Below are 22,400 nucleotides of genomic sequence, written 5' to 3'. Positions count from 1 at the left end.
AAAACGGAGTGAAGATTTTCATTATAATCAAAGTAGTGTACAAAATATGCCTCTCTCACAAAACCCTAATCCCAAAAATACACTCATATTCTCTATTTCATCTTCCGCACTAAACCAATGGAATAAAGAGTATATTTATAATAGTGGCTAAATCCTAATACAACTAGAAATACAAACCCACTAAGATTAGGAATATCTCAATAAAATTAGGCATAATTTAAACTTAACTTAATAGAATAATCAAAATAGAATAAGGTTAGAAAATCTTGCGGTACTAGAATTCGAGACATATTTAACAATCTCCATCTTGGCTTGAATTCTCTGTCTTCTCCACCAAAATCCTAAAAGCTCCTGAAGTGTTACTGTACATGCCAACAAGTTTACGGAATACTTGAACTTGATCGCCTAAAAACTTAATAAGCAAATCTGCGGGATTCTCTGAAGTACCAATCTTTTCCTTCTCTAACTACGCCTTTTGCAACTCTATGCATCAAAACGACAACTTGCCGTAGAGCGAAATTGCTGGAGTGATCATCAAACTTTTCGATCTCAAACTTCGTCGACGTCTTAAACATCCAAACGAACATTTCGCCTCTGATAACTAAAATTGAAAAGATCTAGTTCGTCGAGTGCGAAAATAAGAAAAGAGAATCGAGAATGAGAAGAGAAAAATAAAGCACACAATATTTACGTGGTTCGGCCATCGGCCTACGTTCACGAGTGAAGACGGAGCGAAGATCTTCATTATAGTCAGAGTGGTGTACAAAATATGTCTCTCTTACAAAACCCTAATCCCAAAGATATATTCATATTCTCTCTCTCATCTTCCCCACTAAACCAATGGAATAAAGGACATATTTATAATAGTGGCTAAATCCTAATACAACTAGGAATACAAACCCACTAAGATTATGAATAGGAATATCTCAATAAAATTAGGCATAATCTAAACTTAACTTAATAAGATAATCAAAGCAGAATAGGATTAAAAAATCGTGCGGTACTAAAATTTGAGACATATTTAACATTAGCAATAATAACTTGCGTTGCGATATTACAGACATTCCATTTAGGCTTTGACATTTTCGTCATCTCAATTACACATATAGCCCAAAATCACTAGGCGTTTATGTTCTGACATCCTCATCAGCTTAATCACACATATAGCCCAAAATCGTCAGGCGATGTGGCATCCGCCTCACACTTCCGGCTGGTGAACTTGATTCTGAAATCAAATGTAACAACTCACTAGTAATAATAATCGTTGAGCCCAAATCACTTTCTTAAAATACTTAAGCTTAGTTATTATTATTAGAGTTAATAGTCTCTTACATTCTGCATCACAACCCCATTATCATTCAATGTGGGACAAACGAGATGCCACAGCTAGGGAAGACGATTTCTCCAGCCTTCTTCACGTCGGAGAGAAAACATAAGCATCGTTGCACGCACTTGATCGATCTTGTAAAACGCAGCAAAAGTATTCGTTTTCGGAAGCGACTTGCATTATAACACGATAAGTCCCGGATCTTGAAAGTTGGTTCACGTATTCTCGGATCGTTCATGAAGATCTTCTAACTCTCCAAACTCCGCGGTAGATCGAGCTACAAGCGAGGACATCGTGAATTCACAATTCAAGACCCTCCAGAAGCAATAGGAGCTTACTCACTCGTTATGGAGATGGGCTTTGTCAATGTGTCCCAATAATGAATTAACTTGTTAACTATCCTTCTAAGCAACCTTATGTAGATAGGCTTTGTCAATGTGTCCCAATGATGAATTAACTTCTTAACTATCCTTCTAAGCAACCTGTTATGCATGCGCACTATCTCCAGCCAAATATAGTATCGTGAACTATGACTTCATCTTTTTATATATACGGATAGCCCCTTAATTAATTATCTCGGTATCGTGACTTCATCTATCTTTGTACTTTCATGTACTGTTCATAACATTTATACTATTTGTGACACCTAGCCTTAAAAATGATATAGGGCTGTCAGCGAGCCGTATACCAGCGAGTTGGTGTCAGCTCGTGTTCAGCTCAAAACTATTAGAGCAAGAATTTAAGTGTCGTGGTAAAAAATCATGTCGTAAATTGATTGGCACAATATGAAATAGCTTTTAGCAACAAAATTTTCTATTTGTTTATTTTGTATTTTTATCAATTTTTTTGAATTTTATTGAAAAGGCTACTTATTAATTTAAAGTAAAAAGAATTTTGAACTGCGTCATTGGCACGGGAGCTATATCGTGTCGATATTTTATTGACACGATACGACACAATAGATATAGCTCATGCCAATAGATACTTAAATCCTTGTATTAGAGATGGGCTCATGTTCAGCTTGTTAAAATTAAATATATAATAATATATATGAAAAATATAAATATATGTATTCGAGCTATATTGAGCCGAATATTAGTGAGCTGACCACAGCTCAGAATTCGAAATTTTGAGCTACACATGAGCTGGCTTGCGAACAAACGAACTAAATTAACAGCTCAAGTGACATCTATGCTATTTCTAATAAATTATTACCTCCCACGGCAAAGGGAGAAGAGTAAGGGCATATTTGTTAAAATAGTATCTTTGTTAAACAAAATAGGATATTTAGATTAGTGCCGAATTTTTTTAAGAATAGTTGTTTGAATGGCTTTTGTTTTAAATAAAAAAAAAAGTTAAAATGTATAGACACCCGCAAATAATAATTTTTTTTCAAAAAAAATAATGTATAGACGCTCCCTCTACTTATTAAGCGTTTGATATAGCTCATCCCATCAGTAATTTAATAAAGAGATTCTGTTATATCATATAAGTTTTATATGATTTTCGGTTCAGCTTTTTTCAATTTAGGTTCGGTTTGAATATATTTCGTAATCCAACTGAATCAAAAACCAAAAAGTAATATTTTTACACTTTTTATCTAAACTATTTAGTAAAATTTTATATTTATGATCAAATATATCAACACATTTTTTAAAAATTCTATGTTTATAATTAAGTTTTTATGTGCAATTTCATAATGATTCAAATTATTTCATAAGAAAAGTAGAAAACCAAAAAGATAATTGCAAAATCGATCGAAACCAAACCAAACAAACTTTTTACGGTTTGGTTTCGATCTGTACAGAGCATAAATCGGTTCGGTTCGACTGTAATTTTTGAAATAAAAAAATTCGGTTCGATTTGAGATTTGTGTAAAAACCGAACCGATTACGCCCCTACTAGAGGGGGGCTTTATTTATGCTAGGAGTGGCACTTTTCCACATGATTACACGAATCAAACATGATCATAAAATTACCAAAAAAAAATCCAAAATTAGCACAACAAGAACCAGTAAAACTTGGAAAGATAATACAAAATGACACACAAAAAAAATCAGTGAACGCTTCAAACATTTAAAGTCATATTATAGATATTTAGACAACGTTCAAATTTACACGACTAACACGACTATCATATAGAGCACAGCTCAGAAGTGACAGATAAAAGAGTATGGCTGGAAAAAAATAAATGCAGGAAAAAAGAAAATCAACATAAAAATGATTTGAGTAGCTAATATTAATCCAAAGCACGAACATGACGTAGTTCGAGCATTAGAAGCTGAAATTTGATTATCACAGGTAGAGCAACTTCGATGTTATGTACATCTGTGGCTGCCATCACGAATGACACATCTCGCATTGTCGATTTTTTTTTATTTAATTTTTCGTGAAATGGTATTCATGATCAGACTAATATTATATGTATATGAATATCAGATATTGCAGATTCATGACTTTCAATAAACGCAAATATTTATTGTTAATTACCCGCTAAAGATTGAAGCATCTTCGATTAAGAGACCTTTATGAAGAGAATGAAATGAATTGATGATTGACCGAATCCCAAGTATATGTGTTAGGATTTGACGGAATTTATAGTTGACTAGATCCTGAGTGTATGTATTAAGATCTAGCTGACATTAGACTCTAGATATATGTATTGAGATAGGTCGGATTTGATGTTACCCAAAGGTAAAGAATGGCTAATTCCTTTAGCATATATATTAGGATTAACTGAGTTTAATATATTCTTCAATCTAGTTATATGTGTTAGAGTGAGAATTTGACTAAACCCTAAGGTATTGTGTTAGGGTTCATCGGATTTGATTTCAATGAGCTCTAAATATATGTATTAGAGTTTGATTGGATATGGATTTCACTTTAAATAAATATGGTAAAGCAAATGACTGATTATTAGACCCTAAATATATGTGTTAGGATTAGTCGAGTTTCATTTGACTTCCACTCTAGGTATATATGGTAGAGCAAAAGGTCGACTAAACTCTAAGTATATGTATTAAGATTAGTCGAATTTGATTCAACTTCCACTCTAGTTATATGTGTTAGAGCAAAATATCGACTGGACCCTAAGTATATGTATTAAGGTTACGAGAGCAAAAGGTCGAAATTCATGATAGAACTTGATGTATGAGATTTGGATATGATTTGGTTTATGAAGTGTGGGCATAGTTCATAAGATTGGTGTATGGTTCATGAAATTTGGATATGGTTTGGTGTATAACTCATAGAATTTGGTGTATGATTCATGAGATTTGGTTCATGAACTTAAAGTATGATTTATGAAATTTGGTATATGGTTCATAAGATTTGGTTCATAATTCATGAGATTTGAGTTCATGAACTTAGTGTACGGTTCATGAAATTTGGTATATGCTTCATAAGATTTGGTTCATGAACTTAGTGTATAGCTCATGGGGTTTGGTGTATGGTTCATGAGATCCGATTCATGAAGTTGGTATATGATTTATGGATTTAACGTATAGCTCATGAGATTTGGTGTACGGTTCATAAAATTTAGTATGTGGTTCATGAATTTGGTGTATGGTTCATAAGGTTTGGAATGTTTCATGAGATTTGGTTTATGAACTTAGTATAGGGTTCATGGAATTTGGTTTATGATTCATGAAATTTGGTTCATAAAATTTGGTTCACCGTTCATAAGATTAGGGTATGGGATTTGATTTAGATTCATGAAATTTGGTTTATGAAATTTGGTTCATGGTTCATGATCCATGATCCATAAAATTTGGTTCATGAAATTTAGTTCATAGTTCATGAGATTTAGATATGAGATTTGGTATATAGTGGACTAGATTAGATTTGAATTTTTGTGGGTTTGATTGGGCTTTGGACTTATATAATGGATTAGATTGGATTTAGATTTGTGTTGTGGGTTGTGGACTTCACGATGGACTAGATTGGATTTACATTTTGTAGGTTTAGGTGTCACACCCCGGATTACACGTTCCCCGGGCACGCCGACAAATCCGCCGTATACAAAGAAATTTTTCCTGTATACGAAGCGACAGCTGTACCTGTAAATCAAACACTACTACGAACAGTAGTAGAGAGCTGCTAGAGAAAACAGAAGCTAAATAAAACAGAGTTTCATATACATAGTTCAGATCCAAAATACAGAGCTACTCGCACTGGCGAGTTAAGTCAACTATGTACATAAACTCGAAACAAAACATCTACCTGCAGTAGGGCACCTCTAGCTCAGCACGTCGGGTAGGGCTCTAACTCGCGACGCCCTTGCCTCGATCCTGATCCACGGACGGTGCAGCAGCCGGAATCTGTAGCTCTACAAAAACATAGGTAACAACTGGGCGTGAGAACTACTGTAAAAACAAGTAGTCCTCAGTGGGTACCGCCCAAAACAACATCGGTCACCCACTAAGTCTACAGAAGGGAGCAAGAATAGTAGGAAAAGCAGGAAGTACACTCTACCGCTATCAATCACTACACTATTATGCTCTACACTAACCAACTGTAGGACATGTCAAATCTGACCCAATCCAATCGGGACTGTAAGCATACCCGTCCCCGGGACTGTGAATACACCTGTCCCTGCCCCGTTGCGACTATCAGGCTCTATCCACACTAACTGGTCCGTGGAGAGCAAGTCCAACTGGCATGAGCGACACCAACGCGAAAGCACAAAGCCTGACTCCGGAGTGGCACTCGTGGGCGCTACCCAACCGAGTATGCAGCGTATCTCTGTCGAGCTCAATCAGGNTTAATTATTTATTTATTTTGAGGCCTAATATAATTTGCTATTTTATTTACTTAATTAGCTTAATTTTTTAACTCTTTATTTTTATATTCTTAAGAAATATGAGTATTTATGCTAATAACATAAATCTTGAGAGGAAAAAAAAACTTAATTTAACAGCCGAATTTTTTATCCCGAATTTTTAATTGATAAACGTACAATATTCATATAAATCACGTATCCGAATAATTGGCGAATCCGATTTTTAACCGTATTTTTCAACAAATTTAAAAATTAGAGACAAATTTTATCCGAACTATATTCGTACCGAATTTTTGCCGAATCCGAATTAACTAACTATGATAGAGAGGTCGGAAGAAACGAAGGATCATCAATCCTCCTCCCCTCTCCTATCGAAGAGGTCTAGATGGGATTTGTCAACGATCCAGCTTCCCCTTCCCATCAAAGAGGTCTAGATAGGATTTGTTGACGACAGCATAGATAACGACCGCGGTCGGACCTATATAGGATAAAAAGGAAAAGAAAATGAGATATTTTGAGATATTTTTTAAGAGGGTTGACCACGTATAAGTGGGTTAAGATACTTTTTAAGAGTGGAGCATTTGTGAAGTTGGGTGAGAGATATTTTGAGTAGTCGGTTAAGAATTCAAATTGAATTTTGAATCAGATTGTTGAGAGCAAAATTATTTTCTAACTAGTTGGGAGTTCAAAAATTCGAAATTTGGATGTTTTAAAATCCAAACTCGAATTTTGAAATGTGGATGTAATTGGCTGAGAAAAGGATATTTATGGAATTGGTTGAAGATTCAAAATTCAAAATCAAATTTTAAATAAAAAAGAATTTGTATGAGATCGTTAGGATAAGAGATACTTTCTAATTGGTTGAGAGTTTAAAATTTTGAAATTAATTTGAACATAATATTTTTTAAAATTTTGAAATTAAAATTTTAAATGTGGATATAGATGTGGGCTGTCATCCCATGGATTGGGCTGAAATTGGGCCCCATTTTAATGAAGCCTGTTGGGCACAAATAACATTCGTTGGGCTGAGATGCGACCTGAATTATTAGATATGCTAAAAAATTCAATGAGCCCTCGACATGCATTATTATTAGGAAAAACTTCAAATACTACCCCTCTGACATGCATTATTATTAGGAAAAACTTCAAATACTACCCCTCTGGTTTTACACTTTCTCACTTTACTACCCTGTGGTTTAAAATATATCAATTTAATACCATGTGGTTTCATTTTTCTCTTTTTATTATCAATTTTACGAATTTTTTGTGTTAAATCAGTGACAAAGTTAAAACTAAAGAATACTAAAGAGAAATATTCGATAAACCAAGATAGGTTATTTGAAATTTTTTGTATATAATTTAATAAAATATTAACGAAAAAGCTGATAAAAAAATAAAAATAAACCACAGAGTACTAACTTAATACATTTTAAATCACAGGGTACTAAAGTGAGAAAGTGTGATACCACAGAGGCGGTATTTGAAGTTTACCCTTATTATTATTGAACCCAAATTATACCATAATTAGTTTATATAGAATCCAAGAAATTGATTAAGTTCAAATCAATATTACGGATCAACCATAATCTTTTATTTTATTTATTTATATATTTATTTTTACCCCAACAATCTGAAATAAACTAAAACATAAAAAGAGAGACCGTGTGTATCAAAACAGTGACAGTGATGAATCGGTTACAAGGATTACTCCGGTTCGCACATTCCGCAACTCTTCAGACAAAAGCCACGCGCTTCCTCGGTGCCCACCATGTAGAGGGGATTCTTCATGCACTCCCCTGTCGCAGCCCATCTCGGGCACAATGCGTTCTCATCCGAGCATTCCCTGGTTGCGATCCTCCTCGGCGGATCGTCGAAGGAACGGACGTGAATCCATTTTGTTGCTGACCATTTCTCGCCCTCGATGACCGGGCAGCTCGCGTGGAGGCTACTTGGATCTGTAGTGCCATCGACGTGAAGGCTAAAGAAGAGCAAAGCATCACCCTTCTTAGGTTTCACTGCAAGAAGGGAACTCAGATGAAGAGGCAGGTTAAGACTTGCTGTCATGACAAACGCACAAACGGAAACAAAATAGCGAATACGAAACACTCAAACCACAAGCAGAAAATAAAGGTAACACACAGATTTACGTGGAAAACCCTTTGCAGGAAAAAAACCACAGGCGAGGGAGAAGAGAACTTCACTATCGAACGAAAAAGAGAATACAATGTTCAACTGCTTACAACCAACCACGATCTCACGCCTCTAGGATAAAAAACGGGGGAAATTCATAACGGGCTCGGCCCGAGCCCTCCTCTGCCCATCACATACATTCATTTTTCCTTCACAAAATTGTTTTCCAAATTGGTCACACCGCGAAGCTGTCGACGAGTCGAAAATCCGAACTTGAGTCGATAATCAATTTCGAGTCACATCTAACACTTGCTTTACAAAACAAAATATTGTCACAGATACCGAAATGACTGTCTAATATATTGAGCTCGATTAGTAAATCATTCAGGAAATTTGTTTACTAGATGTTAATTCGATTTGGAAAACTCTTTGACATTCTCTTCAATGTATAAGAATGAATGTTTACCTGCAAAACCAGATCTCGAACAGACCTTCGAAAAACCAGATCTTGAACACTTAAACCTCGATGAGTTAGTCGTTTAGGAAATATATCTACTAAATGCTACTTCATTTTAGAAAACTCTTTCGCATTCTCTTCAATGTATAAGATTGAATGTTTTACCTGCATAACCAGATCTTGCACACTCAGACCATGTTTCATCCTTGTGTTGAGAAAGTTTTCCCTGCAACCAATATATATAAGGGTTAATTAATGTCATGTTTTCGGGTCCAAAATTAGCTGAAGAGCCAAGTCGTCGCTTACATACCTCAGCATCAGGAAACACTGTTTCCCCACCTTTCTTTACATCCGATAAATACATAAGCACTGTAGCAACTCTATGCCCTCCTAGTGCTTGGTTATTTTTGTCGTTAAAATAGTCAAAATGTTCATCATACTTCTGTCCGTTCTCATAGCGCAGGATTTGAATAGCTTCGCCATTCTCTGAGCAAAGAAATACTTAATAAACAAAGGAAGAGGAATAATGACTTGGGAAAGGAAACAAGTCGCATAATTTACCTTCTGGGAGAAAGGTCCAAGCAGCAATTCTTTGTTCAATTCTAGCGACAATTTCATCCTTGAAAGATTAAAAAGCATTTGTCAAGCTCCAATATCTTTATGAACATTAAATTACAATTCCCTCACATGAATAGCACTGTTCTGAAAATACGAAAATAGTCGATTTATAAGATAAATTTTGGCCCTCGAAGTTAGTCATCTCTGATATCTAATTTAGCAACCAAATCTTTACCCCTCGCGTCCCATGTGGAAACTTCTTTGAATTAGATCTCTTGTTGAAACACGATTCTAATCGATTGTATTGGCCCTCAGTAGATTTAATCAGCTTAAATGACAACAGGTAATACTTGGCCCTTTATCTTGATCAACAAAACTAGCACATATTTGCAAAATCAGGCCATGCGCCCTAATGGACAACATCAAGGGGGCCATGGCACCTCGAAATATCCGAAACATTTTCAAACATTTCATTCCTTTTTCTAGATTATTAAAGTTCTAGATTATAAAAAAAAGGTACAAAATATAATTTAAATTAAGCATTAGAAACATAAAATCTCTACCTTTATTTACTATCTTAATTCTCTTCACACATTTCTGAAAAATCAACCGACACTATAAATATCAATTTTGAACTTGCTCTGGTAATCGAATCTCATCGAACTAAATTATCTCAAACACTGGTCCAGTTTCTTTTTGATAGTCAAGACAGATAATTTCTATTAACTTTCAATCAACAAATTTGTTCTTTGGACTTTGATTTGAATCCTTTGTTACCCTAACTTGCAAACAACCCAAAAAGGCCACTATATATTAATCCTCCGATCATAATAAAATTCCTAGAGAACTTTTTTTATAATTAGACGTATAAAATATTATAATTATAAAAAGAGTCTTCTGAGAAATTATTTACAAAATTAAGCCTGAATTATGCCGTGTAGATCGGAAACAAAAAGCGGTGAATGAATCACCGCCTTCTAAATACGCCAAATTCATTCACCGCTTTATTTGTTTTTCACAAAAACATTTAAAAGTGTTTGCGGGTGCTCATGAAAGCGGCTTCACCGCATTATACTTTCGTCCTTCAATACTGTCGAAGTTCGGACTTAGGGAATTAACAATTTAAGTAAAGGCGGTGAATCATTTGCCACATTTAGTTATCGCATTCTAAAGCGGTGAAACATTCGCCGCTTTTATATGCAACCGCCCCGCAAACAGGCTTAATGTTAGAAATAAAAGTTGCAATTAAAAAGCTCTATAAGCTTACACTACAAAATTTTCCAAATTTCAGATCCGCAACAATACCACTTAAGAACCTGAATTAATAGAACATCAAGTGATGAACAAAGAATACATACATACATACATACATACATTCAACAAATAAAATGCCACAAGAAAGCCAAAACCAAAACCTGGTGCTTCTCCAAGAACATGCCGGAGCTCGTCCGAATATCGCTCGCAACGCTATCCCCAGACTCATCGTCCGCCACCATCGACTTCTCCAGCTTGTCCTTCGCCTACCGCATTAAAAACCCGGTGGGTCATTTCATCAAACAAGTGGTGGGCAACACCCAACGATCGAGGAAACAAAAGATCACAATTTTCTCCATTACCAACTCGATCAAATGGTCGCATTCCTCGTGAGAAACGAAGCCCCTGTACAAAAAAGCCCTGGAAACAGAAACCCAGTTCGCAGAAGCTCAAATCAGGACCCACTACCGACACGCAAAACAGCGAGCAAGAGCACGGCGGTTGGGGGAGAGCACCTGGGGCGCCATGAGAGGCGGGAAACGCGAGCTGGGTCGTAGAATGTGGGCTCGGATCTCGCCACCAATAGGGTCGGGAGCGACACCAGTACGAGGAAGGCGGAGAAGAGCGCCATGGACGAGGAAGAGGGAGAGGGTGGGAGTGGCGCCATGGAGGGTCATTTTCACTCGTTAATAATAACAACAATAATAGTACTGTTCGCGCTTAGAAGAGCCGCCCATGGATTTGCTCTGACGCAGCACGACAATCACGAGCGACAAAATTTTGGCTGGCATACCTCCCAAACATAATATTTTTTTTAGAGTTTGTTCGTTTTGGCGTCACGTGGCGAGTCCTATTCATCTCAACCGTCCAAAACATAATTTATTTTACTAAATTAAAATATTTAAAAAATTTATTTTTGTTCGGCAGTTGAGATGAGCTTCATTTGCCACGCGGCGCTGATCGCAAGAGAAATGCTAAAAGTGTGTTTGGTTTCATATAAAATTGTAGGAAAAAAAATTTCGGTGGAAAAAATTTTTTAGTTCGTTTAGTGTTAGATTTATAGAAAAAAATATATATAGTTTTTTTTTATGGTTGTTTGGTTGAAAAAAAAAAATTTAGTATTTTTTTATTATATATATTATTAATATATAACACTTGATATACTATATATATTATTATTATAATTTTTATATATAGATTAAATATATTTAAAATTATAATAAATATATTATATAATATATAAGAGTTATATATTTTGGAGATATTAATAAATAATTATAAATTTATAAATAAAATATTATATAATAATATCTTTATATAAAAATAAAATATTATATATATAATAAATAAATAAATAAATAAGCATTTATAAATAAAATTACATACTTGGCCGAAGTGGCCATGTGGATAGCGTGAAAACACGCTATGAGCCACTTTTTTTTGCTCCACGTATTTTTTTGCTACTGCGTTTTCCTTTTTCACTGTTCTCGCGTGGAAAATAAAAGAGAAAAGTTTCTCCCAAACATGTAAAACTAATTTTCACAACAAAAAAATTTTAAATCTGAAACCAAAAGAACCATTTTTTCCACCAAAATTTTTTTTTCATCTACTTTAAATCAAACCAAACACACCCTAGGGGAGCGTTTGAATTTATGAATTTCTAAATCCAATGTAATTCAAATACAATAATATTGAAATTTTAAAGTGTAATTATTTTTTATTATTTATTTTAATAGAACTTATATGTCCTGAAAATTAAATTTAAGTACTTTTTTATTTATTTTGGTGTAACTTAATGCTAGTGTAATTATTTTTTTTAAATTTTGTTGTTTATTTTGATGAAAATAAATAAATTTCGTAATCTCCTAAATATAGTGAAAAAGTTACCTCCATAAAACTCATCATATTAAATAATTAAATTATTCTTCATTATTATTTAAATGTTATCCTAGCTTATTATAAAGGAGGTAATTCTAAACCACCATAAAGAAAGTAGATTTAGGTTTTAATATTTAATTAATTTTTTAAATAAGGTTGAGTACGGTGGAACTTGAGCTTGGCACTCTAGATGGAGAAGTTAAGAATAGGTAAAGTAGAGATCTAATGTAACTTAAGTTACATTATTTTTTTGATTTACATCAAAATAAACACTGAAACTGATTGAACTTGATTCCATTCCTTCGTTTACTCAAAACCAAACTGTAATATACCAAAACTTCGGTAAATAACTATCGAACTTTAGTCAAATTGACCAAAGTGTGAGGATGGTACACTTCGAAAAGTTCAAAGGTGTTAAAATGAGTAAAAGTGCATTATGAGAGGTTTTCGAGAGCTAAGGAATCAAAAATCTGTAAACTGCAGTTTTTGGGCTCTCGGGGACCGATTCTTGGTGGGAGAGACCGGTCCCCGAACGTGTGAGAAATAAGAAAGCTGAAAAATCGGCTAAGTCCCAAAAAACCAGTTCTCGGGAACCGGTCCCTACGGGGAGAGACCGGTCCCCGAGAGACCGGTCCCTCTGGGAGAGACCGATTGCATCGCGCGGGGGCCCTGGCTGCCCGCGGGGAGAGCTCTCTGGGACCGGTCCCAGGTTGGAGAGACCAGTCCCCGAGCACGAAATCTGCCCAGTTCTGGCAGTTTAATAAAGTGAAAGTTGAGGGGTTTATTTGCAATTATGTAACAAATGGGTTATGTTATGGGGTATGAGAGCTCTTCTTTCTCATTTCTCTCACCCTCACATATACTCTTTTCTCCCTCTCTCTCTCTCTAGACAAGAAAGAGGAAGAAGAAAAGAAGAAGAAGAAGAAAAAGAGAAGGAAGGTGGAGAAGAAGAAGAAGGAGTGAAGTAACTCCCTCTTCTTCACCTCTAGCACAAAGAAAGGAAAGCTTTGAGATAAGCTTTGACCCCTCTGATGGTGAAACCCTAGAATGGATTTTGATTGATCTAGGGATGGTTCAAATGGAACCTTTAGATGATTTGAAACTTTCATTTGCTTTTTTAAGAGATCAAAACCCTAGTTTTGATGTAGGATGAGCTAGGGCATCCAAATTTGGGGCTTTTATTTGTGAGGGTTTCAAAGTGAAATTGACCCTCTAGAAATCTAATTTGGGGTATTTCCGACGCGTTGGTGCGCTCGGATTGACGTTACGAAAAGCCTAAATAAAGTTATGAGCAAAATAGCCTAAGTTGGCTTCGTTTTGCCGCAGGTAGCGAACTAAGCGGCTAAAAATTCCGAGAAATTCACCGTAGCACCTAAGCAAGCCTACAAGGTGGGTGGTGCTCTCCAAACTTGTTGGAATTCTCTTTATGTCTAATGTGTCACTTCTTGAGCATCCATGAGTATATTGTTGCATGCATAGTAGGGTAATGAGATTATAAATACGTGAATGTTGCATTTTGTGAGTTCAAGTGCATCATGAGATGGTTGAGAACCAATAAAGAATGTGATAACCCTATATGTGCATGTGTGGTGAAAAGAACCTAGTGAAGTTAAAGAACAAGTGACATACGACATGAGGACAATGAAATGTGAGAATGAAAGCTAGAGTTAGCATAAAGATTGACGTAAAGAACACTAGAGCTAGTGTGTGGCATCAAAGAGAACAAATGTGGTATAAAAAATGATAAAAGCTAGAGTTAGCAAATGTGTGGCATCCAAGAATGACAATTGCTAGAGTTAGCAACAAAATGTGGCATAAAGAACAATGGCTAGATATAGCATTAAATGTGTGGCATCCAAGAACACTAGAGTTGGTGTAATTACAAAGTCAAAGTAAAGAATGTAAAAAACACTAGAGTTAGTGTATTGACATGGTCGAAGATAAAGAATGCAAAGAACATGAGATTGACACAATAACATATCACCTTAGAGCTAAGGGTCATTTGTGCATAATTCCTTAGAGTTAAGGAACAGATTGAACTGAATATTCTTAGAGTTAAGGATTGATCATACTCGCTATAAGTCCTTGCCTGAGGGTGGTCGCTCCCCCTCGGGCAATGCGCTCCGGAGTTTGTCATCACTGGGTTGGTGCTGTTCCCCAGAGGACGGTCCTAGCGGGAGGAAGCTGAGGGCCCGCGATCATGGATTTTGAATTGGTGAGTTAATAAGGCGATACCCCCGGGTTAGCCTTGAGATTGAACGAAAGAACAAAGAACAAAGAACAAAGACCATGCATTCTTCATGAGTTATATTGAGCATCTTTATTGATCGCATTGTTCAGGCATATTAGTTGCATTTGTATAGTTGGCTACTTATCTGCTTATTCATTCTATTATGCCAGAATTAGACCTAGTAGAAAAGTCGGTGAGATTGGGGCCGAACCCACTGGGAACTTCGTTGTAGTTCTCACCCCATTATTTTCATAGAGCCGGGACCGAGCGAGCTGACGAACGACCGCGGTAAAGGTATCGCGCCATATACAGTGACTGCCCGAGTCGGGTTTTGCATTTTGTTAGTAGCCACCATATATCTTCTTTTGTATTTGAAGATGTTTATGTATAAAGCAAATGAGAAAAAGAATGTAATGTTTATTTTGAGCAAATATGATATGAAAAGAGATGATGAAAAGCAATGTAAAGAAAAATGGAATGGTTGAATGAAATGTATGTGATCAAAAGTGAATCATAATACTTGAGTAGATGTTTAGTTTCCTTTCTTTCACTCATGGCTATTGTTTATCCTCGTGTATGCCGTTTGTGTATGTTTTCGCTAGTGCTTTTCTCTACTTGAAAATGTACAGGTGATGAGCCTTGGGCGGACAGGAAAAACTCTGCCCGTTCGGCGTATGTTTGACATGCCCGGGTCGGCCCAAATTGAGATCGGTCTTGGGGCGTGACACAAACTGCCCTAAGAGTTGTTTGATTGTACCTAAAGTCGTAAAAAATATTATTTTTATTAAAAAAGTTTTAATGAAAAAGTTTTATGTTCAGTCGTTCATCAATATTTATTTGGTTAAGAGAAAAAAAATCTTATTTATTTGGTTTGATGAAAAAAATTACACAGTTTAAGTTTTCGGAACACTCCATTTTTTTCAAATATATTAAAATATTTTTTGAAAAAAAAAATTGACTAAACAAACACACGAAAAATAATTTTGCAATCCGAAAAGTAATTTATAGTACATTTTATGGCCAACTAAATACACCCTAAGTCTAAGATAAAGAATTATAATCTGTACAACTTCTTATCTAAAGGATTATGGAGTTTACAATTTTTTTGGGGGGTTTTAGTTAAAAAAAAAAAAATTGATAAGACAAGTAAAAAAAGAGTCCTTGGAATGACAATGTTTTACCGTTGTACTCTTAAAAAAAAAATTGATAAGATAAGTAAAAAAAGAGAGTCCTTGGTATGACAACGTTTAACTGTTATACTTTAAAAGTTTAAGATGTTAGAGAATAGTATTTATATATTTTTATATTTAACACTCCCCCTAACGTTTGGGTAAGAGAATTTTTGCAAGGCCTACAATGTGGACTTGAATTAAACGTGAGGAAATTAATAATGCTAGGAGTCTGGCGTAACTCAAACTCATAACTTCTTACTCTGATATCATGTGAAATAGCCGTTATACTCTAAAAGCTTAAGTTGTTAAAGTAACTCAAATTCAGAACCGCTTACTCGGATATCATGTGAAATTGCCGTTGTACTCTTCAGAACCTCTTACTCTGATATCATGTGAAATTGTCGTTGTACTCTAAAAGTTTAAGTTGTTAGAGTAACTCAAACTCATAACCTCTTACTCTGATATCATGTCAAACAACAGTTGTACTCTAAAAGCGGGTTGTAGACCTAGCACTCCTCAACACTTGCATGAGAAAAATTGTAAGATTACAATCTAAAGTAGGTTGTAAACCTAGCACTCCTCAAGTGGAATTGTCAAGGAGCCGAATACAAGCTGACTCGTTAAAATATTTAGTTCAAAAATTCAGCTAATACTTAGCTTGTTTATTAACAAGCTAAATACGAGTTGACCCACGAATAGCAAGTTATATATATATTTAGAATACGGTAACCTCCATGCAATTGAATTTTTTTTTATACTAGAACTTCCGAATCGATGATCGATTCTATTAAACTTGATTTAGAGTATTTCAAGTATCTAGAGAATAAATTTTACTATTTTTTATATCATTTGCCTAATGATCGAAGAGATCAAAAATCAAAAATTCCAACGGTCGTGATGAGCCGCTTGCAAGTTTAACGATATAAAAATATTTAAATTATGCAAAATTTTCATAGAAAACTTTTTATACTATATAAAACAAGATCAATATAATTGATCTAAATTTTAGTTTCATATATCACTTTCTGTTAGATGTTTATTTTCAGCCATTAATTTTAAGACTTTTTGATTATTAAGTAAATGATATCAAAAAATTACAAATTTATTTTCTAGCTATTTTCAATATTTTAATAAATCAAATCTAATAGAGCCAATCATTGATTTAGAATTCTTAGCATCGAAAACGACTTGACAGAACGAAGGCCACCATGCTTCTCAAAGTACACAAGCCCGACTAAATATGTAAAGAGAGAGAGAGAAAAAAGAGAGAGGGAGAGAGAGAGAGAGAGTTAGGCTACTATATATATAATTCTCTCTCTCTCTATATATATATAGAGAGAGAGAGAGAGAGTTAGGCTGGTATACTATCAATAGCACGGAGGCCTCCGTGCTACCAAGTTGTTTTCAATGATGTAGCTTACAAATCGACGACCAGCTCCGTTAGACTTGATCTACACTATTAAAAATATTTGAAAGCTAAATTTCATCATTTTTCAACATCATTTATCTATCAAACGAGTAGTTTAAAAATAAACGGCTGAAAATAAAAATCTCATAAAAAATGATGATAAAAGACTTGAATTTAAGATCAGAGATACTGATCTTACTCTAAATAGTAAAAAGAATTTTCTATAAATAAATAAATAAATAAATATATATATATATATATATATATATATATAATAATATATATATATATATAGAATTGAGCTCCTATGCTTTTAAAAGTATCAAGTCATTGGTGCTTGTAAGTTTTTAACCCTTGGATTAAGGGATGTGCGGTTAGGATGATGTGGGCCCCCTAAGGTTGAGTGGGTGGTTGGTTGAATAGTATAATTTAACAGGTGAAAATGATCAAAGGCGTAGATCTAAAAGTAAAAAATTTACAAGCACCAAATACTTGGTACTTTTACAAGCATCATAGCCGGACTATATATATATATATATAGTTGAGCTAGAATACTCTCAAAAGCACTATAAAGGTTAGGGATGCAAACGGATCCGGGTTGGTAGAGCTCCCGCCCCGATCCGACCCGACGGGAGCAGTAAATGGGAGAAAATAAACGAATTCAGGGCAGGAAACAGGGTAAATTTTACTATCCGAGACGGATTCGGGATAGGAAACAGAAGAAATTTTGACCCGCCCCGAATCCGCCCCGAATCCGCCCCGAAAATTATTTATATTTTAAAAAAATATTCCTAAAAAATAATATATTTACAAAAAAAGTTTAAAATGCAAATAAGTTAGTACTCTCATTTCTAATGTATTTGAAACTTTTGAATTTTGTTTCAAATTGTGATTGATATTTTTGATTTTTATAATTGATATTGTTAAAATATATATATAATATTATTAAAAATTATTAATTTTATATTTTACAAAATATTAATAATATTATAATTTTATAAAAAATATTAGTTGGCGGGGCGGATTTGGGGCGTCGGCGGGAGGAGGGTTACGAGGTGGGGCGGATTATGTGATGTATTTTTTAACCCGTCATGGATTCGGGGCGGGAGGCGGGACGGGATTTTGCTAGTCGGGGCGGGAGGCGGGGCAGGGCTCCGGCCTCCAAATCTGCCCCGTTTGCATCCCTGATGAAGGTGGTGCTTTTGAGTTTTTAGCCATTGGATGGACAGATCATGTGAGGTTGAACATGATGGTGGTAGGTGGTGGTAGGTGGAATAGTGTTTGATATATATATATATATATATNTGCTATATTTTATGTTGCCGAGGATCTCGATTTAGTCCATCAAATCCGTATACAGCTAGTAATAGCACAAAAGAGGATTCAGTAAAGGTACAGGGTGTACATATTTGATAAATTAAATAATAAAGTACGAGGTTTAAGTCTAAACGTCAAATGGATTATTAGGTACTTAAGCTCGATTGTATTGATATGTTTTTAGCTTGTAAATGTGTACAACTGATGATGCGTGAATCCTCATTTTGGCTACATTTGGGTGGAGTTTTCGATTAGGGACCGTCGCTTCTTCAGTGGATTTAAGTCGGCTCGGGCGAGAGTTGGTCGCTAGCATTGAGAGGTTATTAGACTTGGTGTTTTCGTAATTTGTACATAATTAGAAAGTTTTAGTCGTGAATTCAATTTAGGAAGATTATGCTACGCTTGGAGTGGAAGGCTTAGAGTTAGGACCACTACGCTCCAAGGTTTAGGTCCCACCCTACCACTACATGTGTCGAGTCCAGGGTTAGGGTCAAGGAAAGTACTAAATGTGGTTTTCTTAGGTTCTTTTGAGTTCAAGTCCAAGTCTAAGTGTCGTCACCTCATTTTATCTCCAAGCTGGGTCGATTGGAAGAGGTTTAGGTCGTTAGAACCCGAGACATCAAAGGAGAGCTTCAGGGCTTAGGTCGCTTGATTCAAAGCGGCGCTAGGCTACGAGGATGCAGCGCATGCTCGGCTTTGTGACTGCCAGCTGCGACTTTTAGTCATTTTAGTCGTGCGCTCGAGTTTTGGCACGCAAGTTCATTAGGGTCCTCCTTTCAATCTATGGGTGGAGCGGTCGCTTTAGGTTGCGGCCACGCTGTGGCTCCTGCCGCTTTTGTGGAAGAGCGGGCCGGAGGAGCACTACATTGCCGTCGTTGGCATAGGGGCCTGCCGAGGCGCTGCGCTGCAGCCGTTGCTTTCGAGGTTGGCTCAAGGTGGATAAGCTAGTTACGATCTCTTTCTCTCTTCCTCTTCTCATCGTTAATCGAGAGAGAGAAAGACGAGGATGTGCATATTTCGTTCCCCACCTTATCCACTATGTTTGTTCCGTTCCATTTTAATGATTTTTCGGAGAGTGGATGAGTTCACATGGCCATGTGCCCGGAGACATGGCCATGTGTACGGTTGGGCTCTCGTCAGACGCGCGTTGGACGACTTCACATGGACATGTGGAACTACCGACATGGCCATGTCGTTCATCTTTTTGACGATAAAACGTCTAAAGAAGCGACTTTCGACGGGAGCGCAACGTGCCTCAGGCAAAACGCAGATAAACCGCGGTTGTGCTGAGTCTGAACAGGGTTGTGAGATGTCTCGACAGCTGTTCGGAGGTGTCGTCTTGTGGTCCCTAGAGTGTCCTCGGGGCCATGATATCTATCATATCCTCTGATCGAGAGAGAAAGAGAGAGAGATATATATATATCTCAGGCCGATGATATGAGAATACTCATGCTAGCGGGAACATGAGTATTCAACAAAAGCTACTATCTCGAAAGCTTAGCTGCTAGATATGGTAATTTACAATAGATCTCGTAAATTTAGTAGATCTTTAGTTTAAAATATTAAAAAGCTATAGTAAATAGAATGCTAGTTTTCCAGTGTTTTAACTATTAAAAATTGCCGGCCATACCCTATAAACGATCAAATTGCCACATTTTCTTAGCTTTAGCTAATTTAAAAACTATCTTTTAAGATAAGTGATGTATCTATTTCTAGTTATTAAGGCTAGAATTTAACTCTCTAGAATAATAGGTAAAAATTCTGCAGCAAGCTAAACTGGCAAATAAAATATGGTTGAACTACTTGAAAGAATACTAAAGCTTTTTAATACTTTAAATAAAAGATTTTCAAAGTTTATGAGATCTAGTATAAATTGCCTCACCTAGCAGCTAAGCCTTCGAGGTAGTGACTTTTATTGAATACTCATGCTTCCCGAGATATGAGTATTCTCATATCATCGGGATCGTATATATATATATATATATATACATAGGATTGGGTTGACGGATACCCCAGATAGTTTAGAATGCATTTACGCTCGTGCTGGGATGCCGAGTGATTTTTTTTCAGTAGCGTTTAGGCTGTTCCGGACTGTTGGATGCCGTCGGGGTTGACGGTGGACCCATATCGCCGTTTTGGCGTCGGATTGTGTCGAGGGCACGTGACATGTTGGTTGTTAGACCAGTTAGAGTCGGTTACTTGACCTTAGCCTGTGAGAGCAGTATGAACTTGACAGAGATACTTGTAAACTCGTTGGGTCGCGCCCACGAATGCCATTCCGGAATGAGGTTTCAGTGCGATGAGTGTCGCAGTTTCTGTTGGACAGTTCTTAAGCCGGCTACCCTCGGGGTGGTGTACGGCGCAGCTAGATACAGGCAGGGTGGGTCCGTTTTGGGCAGCCCAGATGAGATAGTGAGTGACACTTTTTCCTACCTTTAGTGAGGTTGTAACGTGAGTAGAGTCTTAGCCATCCAGTTGGACCTTTTCGGGAACCGACTACTCTTGAGATATAGTGTAGTCTAATTAGGCGAGACAGGTGTATTCACAGTCTCTAGAGAGTCTTCTCCGCCGGTTACTCTTGAGATACGGTGTAGTCTAGTAGACGAGACGGGTGTATTCACAGTCTCTAAAGAGTCTTCTCCGCCGGTTACTCTTGAGCTACGGTGTCACCTAATTAGACGGGATGGGTGTATTCACAGTCCCTAGAGAGTTTTCTCCACCAGCTACTCCTGGAGTAGGTTACGGGTTCGATCCGACAGGCGGGACGGGTGTGTTCACAGTCCCTAGTGAGACTGAGCCAGTTTTGACTCTTCCTACAGTTGGTTAGTGTAGAGCATGATAGTGTAGTGATTGATAGCGGTAGAGTTTACTTCCTGCTTTTCCGACTATTCTTGCTCCCTTCTGTAGACTTAGTGGGTGGATCGATGTGGTTTTGGGCGGTACCCACTGAGGACTACTTGTTTTTACAGTAGTTCTCACGCCCAGTTTTTATCCCTGTTTTGCAGAGCCACAGGTTTCGGCTGCTGCGCCTTCCGCAGATCAGGATCGAGGCAAGGACGTCGCGAGCTAGAGCCATACCCGACTGACAGAGCTAGAGGCACCCCTACTGCAGGTAGATGTTTTGTTTTGAGTTTATGTACATAGCTTGCTTAACTCGTCAGTGCGAGTAACCCTGTATTCTGGATGTGGACTATGTATATGAAACTCAGTTATTTAGCTTTTGTTTATTGAGCAGCTCTATGCTACTGTTTGTAGTATTGTATATCTACAGGTACTATTGACGCTTCGTATACAGGAGAAATTCCTGTGTATACGGCGGATTTGTCGGCGTACCCGAGGCACGAGACATCCGGGGCGTGACAGCTCCGGTACTATAGTCTTGTTTTCGATCTTAGGGTGTTCAAATCAACGATCCACACCGTTAAAATTGATCTAGGGTATTTAAAGTTTTTAGAAATAAAATTTTATATTTTTTCAACATAGTTTACTTTATGATCAAACCATTTCAAAACTGTCAATTTTCAATAGCTATTATGGCGAGTTTGGAGTTTAACCATGCAGAACAATCTAAATTTTTTCAAATTTTGATAAAAAATACTTTAAACTATCTAGATTAAGGTTAACATTCTTAATCTTGAATTTAGAAGTATTATGCTCAAATTTGAAAGATTATTCAATTTCCACCGTTCATTTTGACAGAATTTATTTACTAAGTAAACGATGTCGAAGAAAACTAAAATTTTATTTCTAAGAACTTCATATACCCTAGATCATATTTAACTATGTGGATCATTAATTTGAACACCCTAAGATTGAAAACAAACCTATAGTACCGGAGCTCCTGTACTATAGATAGTATAGTAGCCTAATTCTATATATATATATATAT

General features: G+C 36.3%; 1 protein-coding gene across 1 annotated transcript; it reads right to left on the bottom strand.

Annotated features, from left to right (window-relative positions):
- Positions 1-7,676: 7,676 nt before the first annotated feature.
- Positions 7,677-11,294, bottom strand: LOC109704303 (probable prolyl 4-hydroxylase 6). The gene is made up of 7 exons (XM_020225058.1): positions 11,022-11,294; positions 10,873-10,926; positions 10,668-10,772; positions 9,256-9,313; positions 9,005-9,180; positions 8,860-8,920; positions 7,677-8,122 (listed from the first exon to the last, which is right to left on the bottom strand). The coding sequence occupies exons 1-7, from the start codon at positions 11,181-11,183 to the stop codon at positions 7,812-7,814; spliced, it is 927 nt and encodes a 308-aa protein (XP_020080647.1). The 5' UTR covers positions 11,184-11,294; the 3' UTR covers positions 7,677-7,811.
- Positions 11,295-22,400: the final 11,106 nt, after the last annotated feature.

This window comes from Ananas comosus, unplaced genomic scaffold (assembly GCF_001540865.1).
Source record: "Ananas comosus cultivar F153 unplaced genomic scaffold, ASM154086v1, whole genome shotgun sequence".
NCBI lineage: Eukaryota > Viridiplantae > Streptophyta > Magnoliopsida > Poales > Bromeliaceae > Ananas > Ananas comosus.
This window is presented reverse-complemented; position numbering and strand designations above follow the sequence as displayed.